General features: G+C 56.5%; 1 protein-coding gene across 1 annotated transcript; it reads left to right on the top strand.

Moving 5' to 3' along the window:
* The first annotated feature begins 7,668 nt into the window (after nucleotides 1-7,668).
* On the top strand, nucleotides 7,669-21,663 carry CSF3R (colony stimulating factor 3 receptor). The gene is made up of 16 exons (XM_029080443.2): nucleotides 7,669-7,786; nucleotides 9,646-9,721; nucleotides 10,376-10,678; nucleotides 11,315-11,438; nucleotides 12,471-12,658; nucleotides 12,908-13,062; nucleotides 13,242-13,401; nucleotides 14,653-14,732; nucleotides 15,027-15,240; nucleotides 15,549-15,740; nucleotides 16,267-16,368; nucleotides 17,189-17,335; nucleotides 18,450-18,590; nucleotides 19,569-19,662; nucleotides 20,251-20,332; nucleotides 20,527-21,663. Exons 2-16 carry the CDS (start codon nucleotides 9,667-9,669, stop codon nucleotides 21,052-21,054), a joined length of 2,565 nt encoding a protein of 854 aa, XP_028936276.1. The 5' UTR covers nucleotides 7,669-7,786; nucleotides 9,646-9,666; the 3' UTR covers nucleotides 21,055-21,663.

The raw sequence follows: 21,663 nt of genomic DNA on the forward strand, positions 1-21,663 counted from the left end.
TCTTGGGTAAGTCACTTCACTTCTCCGGGCCTCGGTTACCTCATCCGGAAAATGGGGATGAAGACTGGGAGCCCCACGCGGGACAACAGGCTGTGTCCGATCTGGTATCTACCCCAGCACTTAGTACAAGGCCTGGCACATGGTAAATGCTAAACATACCATAGGAAAAACCGCTTGGCACAGTGTTCTGCACAGAGTAAGCACTCAGTAAATACCGTTGATTGATTGATTGATTGACTGATCCAGGCGTGGTGCAGTACAATAGTATTTATAGCAGCTTCAATGGTATTTACAGAGCAACTACTGTGACACACTGTACTAAGCATCTGGGAGAGTACAAGAGAAGCGCAGAGCCTGCCCACAGGGAGCTTGTACTTTATGGGGGAAGACAGGCATAGAACTATTTACAAACGGAAATTGGAATCTCCAATCCGGGCTGGAAAATCGGGCAAGCTGTTCGGAAAGTTTGAACTAATTGCAAAATCATCTCCAATCAATCAGTGGTATTTATTCAGGGCTTACTGTGTGCGAAGCACTGTACTAAGCATTTAGGAGAATACAAGAGAGTCGGTAGGCATACTCGCTGCTCACAATGAGCCTACAGTGTAGAGGTGAGAACAGACATTAATATAAACAAGTGGTTTATAATATATAATTTAAGGACGCTGTGGGACTGAGGCTGAGGCGAATATCAAATGCCCAGAGGTCTTCGATGCGAAGCTCGTTGTGGGCAGGGAATGTGTCTGTTTATTGATATACCATACTCTCCCAAGTGCTTAGTACAGTGCTCTGTGCACAGTAAATGCTCAATAAATAGGAAGGAAGGAAGGAGGTGCGCCAAGTTCTTAGTGCCTGAATGCCTTCTCCACAGCCTCTAGTAAAACCCACCTCATCCAAAACTGACCGACTCGGGCCTCCTGCTGCTGGGCCCTTAGGAAGGTCTGATGAGTTTCGATCATTTGTGGGGAGAGGGGGTTCTCATGCCCCGTCGAAAAGCCAACTGTCAGAACGAACGAGGTTCATTCGAATCTCCCAGAGTTAAGCCTAATGAACAGAAAGAAGGTTGCCTCACGCCCAGTTTGGTCTGGCTATTCAAGTTTGGGTTGTGGTTTCTGCTGATTATCTTGGTTAACCTCAGTCCAGATAACTGGTCATTGAGAGAACAGAAGCTCGACCACTAATTTTCTGCCGTATGTGTTTCTGTCGGGCGTGTGGGACTCATCTTAGTTGACGTATCTGGGTGTGCTTTGCCACCGTGCCCATTCCACTACCGGCTTCTGGGCAGGCAGGGCCGGGGTCTTCTCCTTCTTCCGTCCCTGATACAGTGCCTCTTTTTTTTAATGGCATTTGTTAAGCTCTTACTAGATGTCGAGCACCATTCTAAGCGCTGGGGTAGGTACAAGTTAATTAAATCAGACACAGTCCCTGTCCCTCCTGGGAGAACATGCATTTAATCCCCATTCTACAGATGTGGGAACTGAGGCGTAGAGAAATGAAGTGCCTTGCCCAAGGTCACACAGCAAGCAGTTGGCAGAGCCGCGATCAGAATCCAGGTCCTCTGACTCCCAGGCCCAGGCTCTTTCTACTAGGCCACAGTGCTTCAACTAAATGAGATCTGAAGGGGATTCTGAGTCCAGATGCTACCTCTCCCCCTCTCCACATCACCCAGAAACGCTGAGACCCTCCAGCCCCCAGGTATCAGCTGCAGCCGATGTTCACCCTCGGCTCAGCCTCGATCCGTTGCGGGCCGATGGTCCAGGGGACGGCTGCCTCGAGGTCCCTCCATCCCCGGGGGCCTCCCAACGGTGGCCACAGGCCACATGGCCACCCGAAAACTCATGACCTCCCCTTCCCCCGGCTCTTTCTCCACTCTGCACCGCCCCCATTGCCCCCAGCCTCCGTCCTGCACTGAAACTAGCCCTGGCTGGCCCAGAGAAGAGAGGCACTGGTCCCCGAGGTGGGGCATGGCCTGTGCCCCTGAAAACCTTAAATCCAGCCCTGGGCAGAAATGCAGGCTGAAATGGAAAGGCAGAGAGGATGGGTGGAGGCCAGGACGACCGAACAAGCCGGCAACGTGTCATTCACCTCCCAGCCAACCAGCTGGCAGAGGCACCCTTCAGAATAATAATAATAATAATAATGATGATGATGGCATTTGTTAAGCACTTACTATATGGCAGGCAACGTATAAAGAGCTGGAGTAGATACGAGGTTGGACCCAGTTCAGGTCACTTGTGGGGCTCGCAGTCTCAATTCCCATTTTACAGATGAGGTCATCGAGGCACAGAGAAGTGACTTGCCCGAGGTCACAGAGCAGACAAGCGGTGGAGCCGGAATTAGAACCCATAACCTTCTGACTCCCAAGCCCGTGCTCTTTTCACTAGGCCGTGCTGCTTCAGCTCTCGGTCAGGTCCCCCGGCCACTCTCAGGGCGGCAGGAGAAGGAGCCGGCCAGGCGGGACTCAGTAAACAGCAGGCAGGCCTCTGGACGGGGAGCCGGGTGGGCAGTGTGGTGAGCTCTTGGGGTTGCTACACTCACAGAGATGTTGCAAGCTCTCACACTTATCTGTGGGAAAGAACCCAGGGTCAGCCCTGTGGGGAGGAAGGGGGTGGAGAAGAGGGACGGGAGGGAGGAAGCTCATCTTCTCGACTGGAAGCTTGTTGTGGGCAGGGAATGTGTCTGTTGGTTCCGATATTGTACTTTCCCAAGTGCTCCGTACAGTGCTCTGTACACAGTAAGCGCTCAATAAATCCGACTGAATGAAGTGACTGAATGGGAGAGGAGGGAAGGAGAGGGAGAGAGGGATGGGAAGGACAGCAGCCCTGTAAGCTCCTTTCCTTCATTCATTCAGTCCTATTTATTGAGCCCTTACTGTGTGCAAAGCACTGTACTAAGTGCCTGGGAAAGTACCTTACAACAACAGACACATTCCTACAGCTACTCCTTTGTGTTGTACTCTCCCAATCGCTTAATACAGTGCCCTGCACATAGTGAGCACTCGATAAATACCCTTAGTTGATTGATTACGAGTAGATCTGCCAAACCAAAGAGCTTCGGAATTAGGCAGGAGAGTGGACAAGATCTAGAGATCCAGCTGCTGTTCGAGTCAAATCGAAACTCCTGCTCCCCGCCCTTAGGACCACCCACCCAAACTGCCCTGGTCCCCCCCGCCGGGGTCCCCAACTCCAATCAGACCCCCCACCTCGCCCTCGATCTCCTACCCCGGCCCTCCCAACGCTTCTTCACCAACCGCATCTCTCCCCTCCTTCACGGCTCTGCTAAAAACCTACCTCCTTCGCCAACTCTCCGGGGGCAACTTCTCTTTCCAGCCACTCGGATTACTCCGGGCCACTCTAAATGATAATGTTATTTATTCGTGCTTACCGGGTATGAAAGCATCAGATCGGACGCAGATCTAAGATGTCGGGGGAATAGCGATCTTAACCCCATTTTGCAGATGAGGAAACTGAGGCCCAGAGAGAGCGACCGGTGATGTTCCAGATTTCTGGGGCCGCGTTCTTTCCGCTAGACCAGAGTGATGAATTGGGCTGAAATCGGACCGGAGACACCGGAGGCCACAGCCACGGGTGTCAGCTTTCCAATGTGACGGCCCGAGAGAAAAGGAGATGGGGATTTTAGTGGGGAAGGAGACTGTCCTCTCTCCCTCTAGATCGTAAGCTCATTGTGGGCAGGGAATGTGTCTACTGACTCTGTTATATTGTCATATTGTACTCTCCCAAGTGCTTAGTACAGGAATCTCAATCAGTCGATTAATCAATCGATCGATGGTACTTACTGAGTGCTTACTGTGTGCTGAGTGCTGTAATAAGTGCTTTGGGAGAGTACAATATAACAGGAGATGGGAAATGGGGTTTCCTCTGGAGGGAGATACATGGCTATGAGGTGAGGGCCCTTTTTGAAAAAAAATGTTATTTATTAAGCGCTTACCATGTGTCGAACACTGTCCTAAGTGCTGGTGTAGATACAAGTGAATCAGATTGGACACAATCCCTGTCCTGACTGGGGCTTACAGTCTAAATAGGAGGGAGCGGCTTGGAGAAGTTAAGTGACTAGGCCAAGGTCACCCAGCAGCCTAGTGGCAGAGCTGGGATTAGAACCCAGGTCTTCTGACTCCCAGGCCCGTGTTCTTTCCACTAGGCCAAGCTGCTTCTCATGCTTCTCTAGTTGTTCACAGCCCTTATCTCTGGCTCTCAGAGAAAAGGCAGAGAGGAGAGAAAGCAGAGCCCCCACCGCCCTGACGGCGGCGGCTACTTCTTCTTTTCCTCATCCATGACCCGAGCGGGGCTTGCTCCCCCTCCCCAGATCAGAGGGGGGAGAGTCACTTTTTGGAGAGGAGGGGAGACAGAGAGAGCTATCCCTGGGTTCCCGAAAATAATCTCATCATCGGGGCAGAGGTCCAGATCCCTCAAGGAAGACCCCCTTCCGACCCTGTGACCAGCTGGCGAGCCCCCGACCCCCCATCCCCACCACTCAGCCGATCGATCAGTGGTTTCTACCGAGATCCTTCTTAATGCAGAGAACTGGACTGGGCAGTAGGGAGAGTACAATATAATAATAATAATAAAAAATGTGGCATTAATTAAGTGCTTACTGTGCCCCAAGCACCATTCTAAGCACTGGGGTAGATACAAGGGAATCAGATCAGACACAGTCCCTGTCCCACATGGGGCTCACAGTCTTAATCCCCATTTTGCAGATGAGGTAACTGAGGCACCGATAAATGAAGTGACCAGCCCAAGGTCATACAGCAGACAAGCGGTGGAGCCGAGATTAGAACCCATGAACTTCTACCTCCCAAGCGGGGGCTCTTATCCACTACGCCATGCTGCTTTCGCCACCTGTCCGCTGGGTAACCTTGGGCTAGTCACTTCACTTCTCTGCGCCTCAGGTCCCTCGTCTGTCAAACGAGGATTAAGACTGTGAGCCTCATGTGGGACAGGGACTGTGTCCAACCCGATTACCTTGGATCTCCCCCATTGCTCAGAACAGTGCTTGGCACATAGTAAGAGCTTAACAAATTGCCTCGTCCTGTCTTACGCTGTCGAGTCATCTCCGCCCCATAGCGACTCCGTGGACACATCTCTCCCAGAAAGTCCCTCTCTCCATCTGCAGTCGTTCTGATAGTGGAGCCATAGGATGTCACTGTTATTATTATTATTACTTCATTCCGGCCCTAAATGAACAATGGGTATCATTGTGGGGATAAGAACGTGGACAGTTTTAAAGACAGGCCAGGACCCGCGCCTGTCAATAAGTCAGCGGCACCGGGCACTCTCTGTAAGTATAGTCGGGGGCTCGGCCACGCCCCCGGCACTCTCCTCCTTCGACCCCCCCCTCAATCCAGTAAACACCTGTTTGCTCAATCGGCTCATCACTACTCGAGGACCCTTGTGCAATTACCTGTTTGCGCAATCACTACAGAGAAAAATCATGTCCCAGCCGTGACCGGCCAGAGCTTCCTAGCAGCCGCTCGGCCGGGGCCGCAACCCTCCCTGACCCCGCCTTTCTCCCGGCCTCAGTCTCCCTGCCGGGTCCTCAGGGCCTCCCATCACTAGGGGGCCTGAAGCCTCATCTCCTGTCAAGCCTGCTGTGTGATCTTGGGCAAGTCACTGAATTTCTCCGCGCCTCAGTTCCCTCGTCTGTAAAATGGGGATTAAGACCGTGAGCCCCATGTGGGACAGGGACTATGTCCAACCCGATTATCTTGTATCTATCCCCGTGCTTAGTACAGTGCTCGCCACATAGTAAGTGGTATTTGTTAAGACCACAATTATTATTATTATTATTATTATTCCCTTGCACGGCCCTGGTGGGGGGAGGCGTTCTCTCAGCCTCACTTTCCTGGCCAGCTTTCTGCCTCCTCCATGCCAGATTCTGTCTTCCCCAGGAGAAAGGTTGAGTTCCCTGGGGTTTAGAAATCCCCCAGGGGGCTTGGGTGGGGCAGAGGTTCAGGCCTGCAAGACCAGTTCCCCATCCTGTGGACATCCGACCAAACTCTAGCCTAGAGTTTTCTATTTTTTCATAGAAAATGAAAGAAGCCAGAACGCAGCTCTGGTTCCCTGGGGCTGTGTAGCTGGGGAGTTGGGGGGGAAAATCCTCCAATTTGGGGGTGAGGGAGGGAGAATGAAAGCCCATTCGCTAGCTTGCCGCTTCCCAGTCCGGTGGCCAGCGGGACACATCTCGAGCGACCCAGTTATTGGATCTTATTTCTGGCAGTCCAGTTCTCAGCTGGTCTGTCACCTGTCCGGAACCGGAGGTCATGAAAGGGGTGTCTGGTTTTCTTGGGAGCCGATCAGGGTTTCCCGCTAAGCCCATCTCCTCCAGGAAATCTTTCCAGATTAACTGGGAGGTCCTTTCCATCTCGCGCTTGGACCGCATTTTACTAAGGACTTGTCCCATGTCCCAGGTGGCCCAGCGTCTTTCCCCTGAACTGTACTGACACGCGTGGTCCTGGACTGCTGTCTGTGGACTGAATCTCTTTCTGTCTGACAGTCATCCCCTTGAAGGCAGGCACAGTGATTTTTCGCTGCACCTGTCTCAAGGCCCCGGCGGCCCAGAAGGCACGGGACGTGGCCTACCCAGACTATTTAGCTGAATAATAATGACTAGCGACGGCGGCATTTGTTAAGCACTAACTGTGTGCCAAGCGTCGTGCTTAGCCCCTCGGTGGTCCCTGCACCACACAGGGATGACAGTCTAAGAGGGAAGAAGAATTTCATCCCCATTTTACAGATGAGGAAACTAAGGCATAGAGCGGTTCAGTGACTTGCCCAGGGGCACAAGGCAGGCAAGCGGCAGAACTGAGATTAGGACCCAAGTGTCCTAACTTGTAGCCTCCTGAGTTTGTCCTGTTAGGCTATGCTGCTCCTCAACAGTTGAATAGATGATCGAAGTCAGCGACTAATCAATCAAGCAGGTGGTATTTATTGAGCACTCACTGTACGCAGAGCTCTGAAGAGCCCCGCCCCCTCCCTCTCCCTGCCCCTTCTCCTCTAAGGAATGGGCAGAAGAGACCCAACTATGAACCCCCCCCCGCCAATCAGAACCTACTTAAGCCTCGAAAAGCTCACGGACCCTAGGCCCGAGGCCGGAGGATTTAGTCACCGAGGTAACTGGCTCCCTGAGGAAGGAGCTGTGGCGCTATGAGGTTGCAGGGAAAGAGGGGGATTAGAGCTGATGTCACCGTGGCCACCCCATCCCTCCAGGTCAACCTCGAGGCAGGTCAAGGAGGACCCCTGGGGACCGAGGCCGGAGCCCCAGGGACTCGAAGCGAAGAGACAGAAGAAATCCGGGGTCCTCTGTGAGCCCTGAGCCTTCGGGGCCTAGCGTCTGGGACAGCAGGAAATCCGGGGGAACTGCTTGGGGTTGCGACACCCCGAGGCCGACGCCTCTAAACCCTGGCAGGGGGACAGGAAGAGGGGCCAGAGCCGCGGCCCCTTCGCCAGCCAGCGGGACCGCGAGCGTTTCTCTCTCCCGGGACCGCCTTCCTGTGACCGAGGGGCACAGATAAAGGCTCCGGGGAAGTGTTGCAATCCTCGATGTTCAGAAAGTCAGAGCAATTAACGACACGGTGTGTGTGTGTCTGTGTGTGTGTGTGTGTGTGTGTGTGTCTGTGGATCTGTGTGTCCCACTCTCGGTTTCTTTTGCCTTTTTTTTTTTCCTGTTTGAGGAACTATGCTGGGGGCCGGGTTGGGACCCAGGCTCAGTCCTCCGACGGAGCAGAGCGGTCGTGGGTCCGGGGGCCTGAGGCCTGGCCGTCGATGAGGTGAGTCCTGGGACCCCGACAGAGAAGCCCGTCTCTCCAGCTCCCCTGGGGGGCTACCCAGGCCTAGGGCCGGGAGAGGGTGAGAGGGAAGGGGATGTTGGCGATTCTCCTGACCTTCTGTATCGGGCCCCCAGACACTTGGGCTGGAGCCAGAAGGAAGGGAAAAGGAAGGGGGGAAGAGAGACACATAATCTTACTAACAGAAAGAGATAGAAACAAAGACAGAGGCAGAGAAAGACAGAGAGATAGATGGAAAGACAGACAGGAGAGCAGAAAGAGAGGGACAGAGAGTCCAGAGAGCCTGGGGCGGAAAACAAAATAAGAAAGACCCACTCTGTGAGAGAAACGGGGTTCTAGTTTGGACTCGAGGACAGGGATCCATAGCTAAACTTGCAGGGGCGGAGCCGATGAGTGGGGAGCGAGAGAGCGGTGTCCCGAACCCAGCAGAGGGTCCGGAGACGCTTCAGACCTAGGTCGGTCGATCAGTGGCGTTTCGGTTGTTCAACCAATCCGTGGTATTTAGGTCAACTCTTGGGGTGCAGGACACATCCTCTGGTCTTGTCTCCACCAATTAGAAGACCCATCAGACTTGGAGAATTGGGCACCTGGGAGCTGGAGAGGCTGGAGAGGGGAGAGGAGGAGGAGGGAGAACACAGGAGGAGATGTAACTTAGAGATGTACCTTGAGCTTTGGAAATGTATCTGTGGAAGAGCAGATTGATGCAGAGATCTACTTGCACAAATGAATAGGCAGAAGCACAGCCGGGCGGTCAGACAGGTAATTTATAGAGAAGCAGTGTGGCCTAGTGGAAAGACCAGAGGCCTTGGAGTCTGAGGACCTGGTTTCTAATTCCGGCTCTGCTACCCGCTTGCTGTGCGACTTCGGGCAAGTCATTTCACTTCTCTGTGCCCCAGTTTCCTCAACTATCAAATGGGGAGTCAATAACTGTTCTCCCTGCCCCTTAATCGGTCAGTCGTGTTCATTGAGTGTTTATTGCGTGCGGAGCCCTGTAAAAAGCGCTTGGGAGAGTGCAATAGAACAGACGCATGAGCCATATAGAATGGGAGTTGGGTCCAATCTACTTACCTTGTATCTTCCCCAGCGCTAATACAATGCATGGCATATAGTAAGTGCCCGACGAAGACCGCAATCATTATTGTCAGATAGGGACAGAGACAGAGCTATAGATTCACAGACAGAATCATCGACACTCTGGCAGGGCTCTGGAGCTCGGGATTCTCACAAGGGGTACGGACGCCTCAGGTTCAAAGGGAGAAGCCAGACGGGTCAGGGTGCGAGGGACGGGAGGAGGGAAGAGTCTGCCCGGCTATTCCTCCAGCCCTCAACCCTCGCCTTCCGGGAGTGACCAGGAAGGTGGTCCTGAGCAGAACGTGGAAGTCTGAACCCAAGCTGGGAGCCCCTGGGAGGTGTCGGTGCCGGGGGGCGGGGGGAAGCCAGGGTCAGAGGAAACCTGGACCAGTACCTATGGACGTCGGGATCATGGCCAAACCTGAGAGCCCTCTGACCCCGTGGCATTTGGGCTACCACCCAGCTAGTATCATGCGGATTATCTCCATGGCAGCAAGACCCAGAAAGAGGGGGGAAGGGAGAGGAGATAATGAGTGGAGGACGGTGGATGCGTGGATGTCACTACCGAAGGTATGAGCGAGCGTGTGGTTGCGGGTGTGCTTGTGAGCGGACCGCACTGCATTTTGTACGTAGATTGATTTGTGGGCAACACTGTGGTTGGGTGAAAGTGTGTGCGTGTTTGGGTCTGTGGGGGTGCGACGCTGGGACCATCTGAATCGACAGAATGCTGTGTGTCTAACACTAGATATGTGTGTGTGTGTGTGTTCCAGGTGAGTGGGAGAGTCGGGGCCATGGCCTTAGGCCCTGTCATAGGCCCTGCTCTGCTGATCCTTCTGCTCCCAGCAGGTAACGGGGCCGGTTCCTGAGGAGGGGAGCTGGGGGGAGGGCGGGGGGCAAGAGGGAGTCACCCATCAGCAGGAGGCATCGGGGCAGACTCCCAGGAAAGAGTCAGAGATGAGGACAAGGATGCCTGGAAGTCTCCAGGGGGTCGGACCCAATGGGGGAAACCCCTCTATCAGGCACCAGCCTGCGCCAAACATCCCCAGGGTGAAACAAGGGAACCTAGGGAAAGAGAAGGCACCGTCTCAGCCCTCTGGGAAACTCAAGTCCACTGGGGAAGACAGGGCAGACCCAGAGATACAGCCCAGCGAGGAGGGCCGAAGTCCAAGAGATGGAGACAGAAGCAGAAAGGGAAGAGTCCAAAGCCCGACTGTCGTTTCAGGAGAAGGCAGGAGAGCCTAGGGAGGATCTGACACTGTAGGAGTGGCCAGAGGCAGGTGGATTTCGGCCGGGAAGCCTTTCTGGTGGGTTCTTAGCAGTTTCGAAGGAGGGGAGGGAAGTGGCGACCAGGTGAAGAAGAGAAGGGAGGGAATTCCAGGTGGGGCTGGGGGGTCGGTGCGAGCGGATGCTCAGAGACGGGAGGACCCCCGGGGTCGGGTGCTGTTGGATGGGCTGGGCAGAGGGGTCCCACCCCGACTCTCCCTCTTGCCTCCCCCGCAGGCCCACAGGCCTGCGGCCACATCTCGGTGGGAGCCCTGATCGTCCCCCTGGGCTCCCCCGTCTACGCGTCTTGCACCATCCCCAGCAACTGCAGCCTCCACAAGGGGGATGGGGCAACCCAGATCGTGTGGAAACTTGAGCGCGAGTACCGGGCCGGGGACAGGCAGTGGCGGCGGCCCGACGGCACCCAGGAGTCCACGCTCACCATTGCCCGGTTCAATTATTCCGAGGCTTCGCTCTTCTGCGGGGTGCTCTGGGCCGGGATCCCGCAGATCATGGCCCACGTGGACCTCCGGGCGGGATGTGAGTGACCCCCTCCCCCAGCTCTGGCCTGGGGGGCGATGGGTGGCGGGGGGGGTGGGCGGGCACGGCTCAAGGTGGACAGAGTAGGGGCATCCCCACGGAGAGAGAGGAGGCAGGGATCCTTATGATCCCTTCAGAGAAGGTTCCTCGGCAGACAGGGGGCTCGGCCCGGTGGAGGAGGTACGGTCTACATGAGCGAGAGGCCCGTCCGTCTACGTTTTGGCCAGATCATCTCACTTCTTCGTCCCCCTCCGTCCCTGCAGTCGGTCGATCGACCTATGGCGTTTAAGGAGCGCAGGCAGGATGCCCTGGTGGAAAGAGCGCGGGATAATAAAATAGGGATGAAATGCCCGCTTCCCCTCCCATATGAGCCCCATATGAGAGAGGGTCGGGGTCCGATCCGACTTCAGCGTTTCTACCCCGACGCTTAGCACAAGGACCGCGTCCAATCCGATAGTATTGTTTTTACCTCGGCCCTTAGCACGATTCCTAGCACACGGTACGCCTTTAACAAACGATATACGATCAGAGCATGCCCTTAGTAGCAAGAATGAAGATTCTTTCTCCTCCCCACCTCCCAAGGTTAGCATTCAGGATACTAAGATTTCCTCCTCTCTCCTCCCCGCCGCCACACAGACGTACCCTTCCGCCCCAGCAATCTGTCCTGCATCATGAACCTCACTACCGCCAACCTCACCTGTCAGTGGGACCCGGGGCCGGAAACCTTCCTGCCAACGAACTTCACCCTGAAGAGCTTCAGGTGAGTGGCGCCCCCCCCCCCCCGCGCCCCTCCCCACCGGCATCCAGGCCTGCATCTTTACCCTCTGTTGCTTCCCCCACCCGTCATTCAAGCGCTTAGTACAGTACTTTGCACGGAGTAAGCACTCAATAAATGTGACTGAATGGAGTCATTTTAATGTCTTAGATCGTAGAGCTAGAGCTAGAGCTAGATCGCGAGCTCCTCGAGGCAGGGATCATTCCTGCTTATGTTAGCGTATCAAGCAGTCAGTGGTATTTATCGCACATTCACTGTATGAGAGCACTGTACTGAGCACCTGGGGACGTACCCTCCAGCAATCCCTGCCCACGAGGACCTTGAATTCTTCCAGACGTCTACTACAGTGCTCTGTACTTAGTAGACTAACGTTCCTTGAGGGAAGGGATCGTGTCCGCTTACTCCTTTAGACTCTCCCAAGTGCTTAGTACAGTGTTCTGCACACAGTAGGCTGTAAGCTGGCTAAGAGCAATCGCTGAGCATGTTTACTCTATTATACTCGCTAAAACACTTAGTATAGTGCTTCTTACACAGATTATTATCATTAATTCAAACAATAATAACATTTTGTGATCTGTTAAGTACTCAAGTTAGTGCTCAGTACAAACCTTTAATTGATTAGTGTGAGGAAGTCAGGGTTCACCAGGGCCAACTCGGAACTGGGTGTAAGCCCCTTGAGGGCAGGGACTGCGTCTACTCGCTATTGTGCTCTTCCAAGTGCTTAGGACAGTGCTCCGCACACAGTAGCTGCTCAAGAAATACCTCCGATGGATCGACTGGGAAGCTAACCCTGCCCTCTCCCTATCCCCCAGGCCCTCAGGACGGTTGCCCCCAAATGCCCCACTGACCTCAGCTCTGATGTCGGACGGTGGGAGGTGGGGGCGTCTCTGTGGGAAGAGGGGCGTTACCTTCGGGGGGGAGAAGATGGGTTCTGTGAGGGGGGAGGAGGGCTTCTCCCCGTCCCCACCAGGGTTCCCCGGCCTCCTACCTGGTCTGGTCTCTCCCTCGTCGTCCCAGGAGCCGCGACCGGTGCCGTTCCCGGGAGAAGCCGGTCCCCGACTGCATCCCCGAGGCCGGGCTGAGGCGCTGCACCATCCCCCGCCGGCACCTGCAGATGTATCAGAAGATGGAGCTGTGGGTGCTGGCTCAGAACGTGCTGGGGGCCGCCGAGTCCTCGCACCTGTGCATCGATCCCGCCGACGTGGGTGGGTGGGTCGATGGGGGGGCTCCGGGAGGGCTGGGGGGGGGACATCTGAGCCAGGGGCAGGGGAAAGGGGATAGAGCCCGAGGGCCCTTCCCGGAGAGGGGGAGACACGCGCACAGAGAAGACCGGGGGAGAGAACCCGAATCGTGCACAGGACGGTCCCGCCCCACATGCCCGGGCCTCTCAGCGCCTGCTTCCCCAGCGAGGCCCTCCTTCACCTGCGGGGCTGAGGAGCCGTCTCTGTCCACAGTGAAGCCTGACCCGCCGAGCCTCAGGAAGGCCCTCTCCGTCATGCAGCGCCCCGGCTGCCTGCGCCTCGACTGGAGGGGTCACAACGCGACCGACCACGTGGAGCAGGTCTGCGAGCTCCGCCATCGCACCTACGGGGCTCCCGCCTGGACCGTGGTGAGAGGTTCCCCCTTGGGCCCGGGGCCGGGACCAGGCAAGGCGCCCCCGGGGAGGGTACCCCGGGACGCCCGGCCACCGGGACCAGGTGCCCGACGGGGTCTGCGTGGCAGGCAGGGACTCCGACGAGCCCAGGGCTCTCCTGGCCCTGACCTCCCGCCGCACCCCATCGCTCGCAGGTGTCGCCCTTTCTCACCCACGGCCCCCGCAGCGACCCCTGTGGCTTCCTCCCCTTCACCACTTACCTGCTGCAGATGCGCTGCCGGAGGAGGGAGGAGAGCCAGGGGAGCTACTGGAGCGACTGGAGCCAGGGGCTGTGGGTCACCACTGCCCAGCAGGGTGAGGGTCCAGGAAGGGCTGGAGCGGGGTGGAGAGTCTAGAGACACACAGGGAAGTTGGGGGCTGGCGCGAGGGGAATGCAGGAGAAGTGGGTTCTAATCCCGGCTCTGCCGCTTGATAACAATAATAACAGAAATAATGGCATTTGTGAAGCACCTAATAGGTGCCAGGCACTGTACTAAGCACTGGGGTGAATACAAGCAAATCGGGTTGGACACAGTACCTGTCCCAAGTGGGGCTCACGGACTCAATCCCGGTTTTTCAGATGATGAAACCGAGGCACAGAGAAGTTAAGTGACTTGCCCAAGGTCACACGGCAGACAAGTGGAGGAGCCAGAATTAGAATCCATGACCGGCTGACTTCCAGGCCCATCTTCCCACTAGGCCACACTCTTGATAAGCCACACATTTAGGAAAACCTGCACTCCAGTACTCACTTGTCTGCCGTGTGCCCTTGGGCTCTGCTCCTCCCCGTCTCCCTTCCCCTCCCCTCAGCACTGTGCTCATCTGCTCATTTGTATATATTTTTATTACCCTATCTATTTTGTTAATGAGATGTACATCCCCTCGATTCTATTTATTGCTATTGTTTTTGTCTGTCTCCCCCGATTAGACCGTAAACCCGTCAATGGGCAGGGATTGTCTCTATCTGTTGCCGAATCGTACATTCCAAGCGCTTAGTACAGTGCTCTGCACGTAGTAGGCGCTCAATAAATACTATTGAATGAATGAATGAATGAATTTCACTTCTCTTTTCCCAGTCCCTTCTGCGTCACCCTGACTAGCTCCCTTTACTCACCACCCACTGCCCCCCCAACCCCACTGCATTTTTGCACATAGACGTAGTTCACTTATTTATATTAATGTCTGTCTCCCCTTTTAGACTGTAAAGTCGTCGGAGGCAGGGACTGTGTCTGCTATACTGTTGTGCTGTACTCTCCCAAACATTTAGTACGATACCCTGCGCGCAGTAAGCGCTCAGTAAATAATGATATTCTGTGCATCTGTTAAGCGGGGTTTCGGACTGAGCCCAATGTGGGACAGGGACTGCGTCTAACCTGACGACTTTGTATCTAAACCGGGCCTTAGTACAGCTCCTGGTACATAGTAAGCACTTAACAAATACCGTTTTTAACAAAGGGGTGGGTAGACAGGGGTCTTGGGAAAATTGAAGGTTGGGGGCTCCTGGAATCCAGTCTCAGATTTCTTCCCAGCCCATCTCTCTCTGTTCTTCCCTCTCTCGCCCTCCAGCCCCCACGGGGCAACTGGATGCCTGGTGGAAGCTGACACCCCTGAGCCAGGAGATGTTAGACATTCAGCTGCTCTGGAAGGTAACCCATGTCCAGGATCATTCATTCCACCCAGCCCGCCTGCTCCTAAAGCCTCTCCCCTGGTAGAGAATCAGAGAATCCCTGGGGTGGGCGTGACTCACATCCAACCCCCTCCCTCCGGGTAGATCAGCCCCCACCCCCGGCCAGGCTGGGGGACACGAGGATTTGGAGGAGGGTGGGCACTGGAGGTGTAAAAGCCTCCGACCTGCCCGAGCTCCTGCTCTCGGGACGTCCCCCCTGCCCGGCTTGGGGAGACAAGCCGAGCTGAACTCCCCTCTCTCCGTTCCGGGGCAGCCGATGCAGGTGAAAGAAACTCACGGCTGGATCTTGGGGTACCGGGTCTCCCGGAGGCTCCAGGGCCCAGCTGGGGACACCCAGACCCTCTGCAACACCACCGAACTGGGCTGCCGCTTCTCCCTGCCCGCGGGGGTCAGGGACGTTTTCATCACGGCCTTCAACGCCGCCGGAGACTCTCCCCCGACCCAGGTCACCTTCTGGGAGGTGCGAGGTGAGGCCCCGACCCCTCCAGGCCTGACTCCAGAGACCTCCCCTCAAAAGAGTCCTTCCCGGTAGCCAGCCCTGCCCTCGCCCCAAATCCCCGCCTGTCCCTCCCTGTGATTCTTCCCCTACCGCCTTAAGTAATCTTCGCCGCTAGCAACCCACCCCACTCCCGGGACCGGTGCCCCGAAGCCCCCCGCTGAGGACTTGAAAGGTGGGGAGAAGTGACAGGCCGCCCAAGCTGACTGGCTGCGGGCAGAAGGGGCCGGGAGGGCCAGGAAGGAGCCGTGGAGCACCCGTCCGGCTCTGTGTTCTCAGGTCCACCCCTGTTGGGCCTCCACACCTCCCCTCGGGACCCCCACAGCCTCTGGGTTCGGTGGGAGCCCCCCCGGACCGCCACCCACGGCTACGTGCTCGAGTGGTGCCCGGCGGCGCTGCCCTCCCCGCTGAGCTGCAACACCAGCTGGAGGATCGAGCGGGACGGGAGCAGCAACCAGGTTCTGCTGGACGGTGGGTACCCGGGATCACAGGATTTGGGGGGAGAGGAGGAGTTGACTTTTGACCTCCACACCTACACGTACACGCACTCCCCCCGTCGTCCCCCCCACCCCCCCACGCACGTCCTTTAACCGGGATGTCGAGATCTTCGGTTCGTAATCCCTCCGGGATGTCAGAGGCTCCAGGGGTGCATTTCTCTCCAAGTCACAGGGCCGCCCAGGTCACCTTGTCCATTCCCCTGCTTCCAGACCAGACTTCTCAGCCCCGACAATCAGGGTTCTCTCCCGTCTTTAGAGGTACACAAGGAAGGGAATTCCACAGTGTTCCTCGCTCCAGCACTGCAGTCTCACATCCCCGCCGGAGAAAGATCTTTTTGCAATGTAATCTTGCTCCCGCTTGCTACAGTTTTAGTACAGCTCTCCCCACGGGCCCCACCAGGGCCAGGAATGGGAGGAAGGGCAGGCAGAAGGCCCGGTTGCACGTTGACCACAGGTTTTCTCACCTCCTGACCTCCGGCCTGCCCGGTTTCTCTATCCAGAAAACATCGAGCCATTTCAGCCGTATGAGATCTCCGTGTTCCCTCTGTATGTCGGAGGGATGGGGCCGCCCCAGCAGACCCAGGCCTATTCCCAAGAGAAAGGTACGTGATCGCTGCCCTGACCAACCCTCAGATCAGGAGAGCATGTGCAGGGGCAGGAGGCGGAGTGGGAGGGGGAATGGGGAACGAGGCCATTCCATAATTCAATAGATTTTTACGGATCCCTCCCCTCTTCCCGCCAGCTTCATTCATTGATTCATTCGTTCAATAGTATCTATTGAGCGCTTACTATGTGCAGAGCACTGTACTAAGCACTTGGAATGGACAAATCGGTAACAGATAGAGACAGTCCCTGCCCTTTGACGGGCTTACGGTCTAATCGGGGGGAAATGGACCCAAATCCAGATTCCGTCCCTGGCCAACAGAGCCATTCCCCACGTTTGAATTCCCCACCGGTCTGAATTTGGACATCCCCACCAGCCAGGGGTTTACTACTACTAATAATAATTGTGATATTGAAGTATTTACTTTGTGCTGAACGCTGGGGTAGACTCATTCCGATCGGTCACAGTCCCTGTCCCTCAAAGGGCTCACGGTCTAAGGAAGAGGGAAAACCGGTCTTGAATGCCCATTTTCCAGATGAGTTAACTGAAACCCAGAGAAGTGAAGTGACTTCCCCAAGGTCACCCAGCAGGCAAGTGGTAGAGCAGGGATTAGAAGCCAGGTTCTGTGACTCCCAGGATCGGGCTCTTTCCACCAGGCCTTGCTGCTTCGCTGAAGCAGATGTAGAACTGGGATCCAGGAGCCCGGAACCTTAGCTGCTTCAATTCCTTCCCACCCCGGCCCCCCATCTCATGCCCCAAAGCTAGGGATGTCCCCCTTCCTCCCACACCAGTCTGACCACCTCCTCTCCTTCCCCCAGCCCCATCCTGTGCCCCAAAGCCACAGCTCAGAAATATTGGGGAGTCCTGGGCTGAGCTGATGTGGGAGCCGGTGCCCCTGAGGCTGAGGAACGGGATCCTCACCCACTACACCATCTTCTGGACCGACACGCATGACCACGTGGCCTGTGAGTGACCAACCGGCTCTTCGGTCCTTTCTTCTCTAAAGAGACGCAGCTCTGACAGGATGCGGGGAGAGAAGCTCAGACCCTCAGGGTAATAATGGGAGGGTCCCGCATCTCCCGCAGGAGCTGGAACAAGGTTTGGGGAAATCCGAATCAATCCATAGTGGCTACTGAGCACTTCTGGTATAATAATGTTGGTAATTGTTAAGCTCGTACTATGTGCAAAGCACCGTTCTAAGCGCTGGGGGGGGATACAAGGTGATCAGGTTGTCCCCCATGGGGCTCACAGGTTTCATCCCCATTTTACAGATGAGGTCACCGAGGCCCAGAGAGGGGCATGGCTCAGTGGAAAAGAGCCTGGGCTTCGGAGTCAGAGGTCATGGGTTCGACTGCCGGCTCTGCCACTTGTCAGCTGTGTGACTGCGGGCGAGTCACTTCACTTCTCTGGGCCTCAGTTCCCTCATCTGTAAAATGGGGATTAACTGTGAGCCTCACGTGGGACAACCGGATTACCCTGTATCTCCCCCCAGCGCTTAGAACAGTGCTCGGCACGTAGTAGGCGCTTAACAAATACCAACATTATTATTATTATTATTATTATTAAGTGACTTACCCAAAGTCACACAGCTGACGAGTGGCGGAGCCAGGATTAGAACCCATGACCCCTGACTCCCGAGCCCATGCTCTTTCCACTGAGTACGCAGAGCACTGTGCTAAGCACTTAACGAGGATAGTATAGTCGGCATGAGCCCTCAAGGAGGTTATTATCAACGATAATAATTGCGATATTTAAGTTTTGGGTTTTTTAATGTGCTAAGCAATGGGATAGATATAATCACATCAGATACAGTCCCTATTCTCTATGGGGCTCACAGCGCAAGTGGGGAAAGAAAACGGGTATTGAATCCTCATTTGCCAGAAGAAGAAACCGAAGTCCAGAGAAGTGAAGTGACTTGTCCCAGGTCACGCTGCGGGCAGGTGGCAGAGCTGAGATTAGAACCCAAGTCCTCTGACTCCCAGGTCTAGGCTCTTTCCCCTAGGCTACGCTGATTCTCTGAGGATAGTGAGCTCTCCCAGCACTCCTCCCCCACCCCCGGCCCCTTGTCTCTTTTCCCAGACTCGGTTCTGAACGCCTCCTCACGGACCTGCATCCTCAGTGGCTTGGAGCCCGGCAGCTTGTACAGGGTGCACATGATGGCTTCCACCGCCGCCGGCAGCGTCAACAGCACCGACCTCACCCTGGCCACCGTGGCCCTCAGTGAGAGTGACCCGGGGCCGGGGGGCCGGGAGGGGGACGGGAGGTCCGGCCAGGCCGGGGGAGGGATCCGTTAGGTCGCGAGGTCGGGGAGGCAGAAGGGGATGACGTCTGGTCTGTAATACTTGTACCTATCCCTGCGCTTAGCACAGTACTTGGCAAAGAATGAGCACTTACTAAATACCCAAACCAACTAAAGGGGCTAGGAGGTCAAAAGGAGCATCCGAGGGGATGAACAGTATCCGTCACAGGTGGAAGAGAAAGTCAGGAAGCATGGTTCAGCACCCGGAGGGATTCACAGATGGGAAGGGTGTCTGGGAAAGAGAAGTGTTCCGGAGATGTCTGTCGGGTGGAAGGTTTTATTGGGGAAGAGCTCGGTTCTGAAGGGATTAATGGGGATGACGGGGGGGGGATCTGATGGGGAAGAGGTCTGTCAGGCGAGAGGATCTTTTGGAAGAGGTCTGTCAGGTGGGAAGCTCTTTTGGGGAAGGGGCCCGTCGGGTGGGAAGCTCTGCTGGGGAAGGGGTCTGTCAGGCAGGAGGAAGCTATAGGAGGGGAGAATCCGTGGGGGAAGAGGTCTGTCAGTCAGGAGGACGGATCTGTGGGGGAAGAGGACCGTCAGGTAGGTGGAAGGATCCATTGGGGAAGAGGTCTACCAGGGAATCAGAAAGTTTGGTTGGGGAGAGGTGAGGCAGGTGGAAGGATCTGTTAGGGAAGAGGTTTGTCAGGCAGGCGGAAAGGATCTGTTGGGGAAGGAGACCAGCAAACCCATCTACTCCACAAGGAGGTTGAGGTTAAGGCTAAGGTTAGGGGTGGCCCTTGGCGGGGCCAGTGAAACTGTCTAATCATCAACCCCTGGCACCCGGGCCAACCAACGCCCAGATCCGGCACCAAGTGGCTACCCCGCAGGCCTTCCCAATATGTAGGGAGTGCCGGGGCAGACAGCTTTCCCTGACCCCCACAACCTGGTGTTTTCTGCAGATGAGAAGGGGATGCACATCCTGTTCATTTTGTTCTGCCTGTTCTTCCCCCTGCTCGTCTGTATCACCGCCACCTGCTTCCGTGAGAGCAAGAAGTGAGTGTCCAGCTGGTAGGGGGCAAGGGCTGCTCCCTCCCTTCCCCGCCAGGCCCAGCTCCGCTGTAGATCCTGAACTTCCCCAGCGTAGAGACGCCAGCCGCCACTCAGTCAGGCAGCTCTTCCTCAGGACCAACTCCCCGCTGCAAGTTGGCATTCAGGACAGGGGATGGATGTTGTTGGTCCTGGAGAAGAGACGGCATCCGGAGGGACCATCGGATAGGGGTCTCTGGAGCTGTTCCCCATCCCGAATCGCTTGGCAGATCTTAGGCCTCACTGGAGACTTTAACGGAGGAGCAGATTTCCAGAAGCTAAGGCTGGGGGTGGGAAGGGTAAAGGCAGTCTTGGAGAGGCCAGTGGGTGGGCGGAGGGAGAAAGGGAGAGGAGGATCCCCTGGAAAGCATCTAAGAAGCTGTTTAATCCCTTTCCCCCCAACCCCTTTGGGTCCCCCAGCCCTTCCTCGCCGTTGCCACTTCCAGATTTCAGTGAGGCAGTCGGATGCCATAGCTGGCAGGGGACAGCTGAGGAGGTGGAGTTCCCAGTCTCCTTCCATCCCAGTCCAGGCCCTCACTCCACCTTCTTCTTCAGAATGAAGAACCAGCTGTGGCCGAATGTCCCGGACCCAGCCCGCAGCAGCCTGAGGGGCTGGCTGCCCCAGAGCCTGGAGGAGGTAAGAAGGACGGAGGCCAAAGGCTGGGGAGCTGGAAAAGGGAAGGGCAGAGCAGGAAGTGGAGGAGGGCGGATCAGGAAATGGAGGTTGTCCCCCAGGCGGGAGGCTGCCGGAGCTCACCGGGTCTCAGGTCAGGCCTGGTTTAGGGTGGAACCGAGGGCCCACCTGCCCTCCCCCTCTCTCTCCCCCGGCAGGAGAATATCCAGCTGCCCAATCTGCGTGACTCCGGCCCCCTGCCCATCTCCAGCCTCACGGTCCTGGAGAAGGAGACGGAGAAGAAGCCGTCCCCCTGGGGGACGATGGAGGGGGCGGGCATCCCAGCCAGGGATCCCCCAGCCCCGGCCCGGGCTTACCTGCTTCAGGCCGAGCCCCTGGCAGCCAGGGCCCCGCCGGGGGAGGCTCAGTCCTGCTCTTACATGAACGAAGTCCAGTATGCCAAGGTGATGGACGCCTCTAGCTCCCGGGGCCAGGCGAAGACTCCAGCACCTCTCTACCTGCGCTCTGACTCCAGCCAGCCTCTGCTGGGGAATCTGACCCCCAGCCCCAAGCCCTACGAGAATCTGTGGTTCCAGAGCGGCTCCCCCAGCAGCGAGGGAGACCCCGGGCCCTTCTCCTTCCGGGAAGCACCAGTCTCTCTCGGGGGCCTCGAGGAGCCACTCGCGGACTTTCCCCTCCTGCGGGGCCTGCGGCTCGGAGGGGCCGACGGACTCGGGGGCTTCTAAAGCTCCCTGGTTTTCGGGATTGGGGAGGATCAGAGTCCGAGTGGCTCCCCCCACTCTCTCCCTCCCTCCGTCCACCTCCTCGGACCCTGCCCACCCAGGCGGCCCTCCCGACCCCGCCACAGCCACGGGGAGGGGCTCCGGTCCTGAACCTTTGCGGAGGAAGGGTCCTCGGGTTGACCTCACAGGTGGGTCGGGACTCTCCAGAGGGGAGGGCCCATTGGGCCTCCATCCCGACTCCTGCCCCATCTCCGGCTCTGAACCGAAGGGGAGGGGCAGATGGACACGGCTGTCCTGCCGGAGCTTGGAGGGAGGCGGGGGTGCAGCAGGAGCACCCCAAGAGCATCTCCAGCCTGCAGTGATTCCCCTGAATTTCTGGAGTGGCTCATTCTCTCCATCTATTCTCTGAGACTTCCCCCCCCCCACCCCAGGGCAGCCACCCACCTCCCCTCGCCAACCCTCCCCCCCACCACCCTACCTCTCTGGGCTGCATCCAGGCAGCCGCCCCCTTGGGGCACCGTGCACACTTTATATACCGAAGGGTCTTCCCGTCCCCTCTTTTGTACGTGCTACAGTCGGCTTCCATTTCTTTAAAATGGTTTTTCCAAGAGA

This window comes from Ornithorhynchus anatinus, chromosome 16 (genome assembly GCF_004115215.2).
Source record: "Ornithorhynchus anatinus isolate Pmale09 chromosome 16, mOrnAna1.pri.v4, whole genome shotgun sequence".
NCBI classification, from domain to species: domain Eukaryota; kingdom Metazoa; phylum Chordata; class Mammalia; order Monotremata; family Ornithorhynchidae; genus Ornithorhynchus; species Ornithorhynchus anatinus.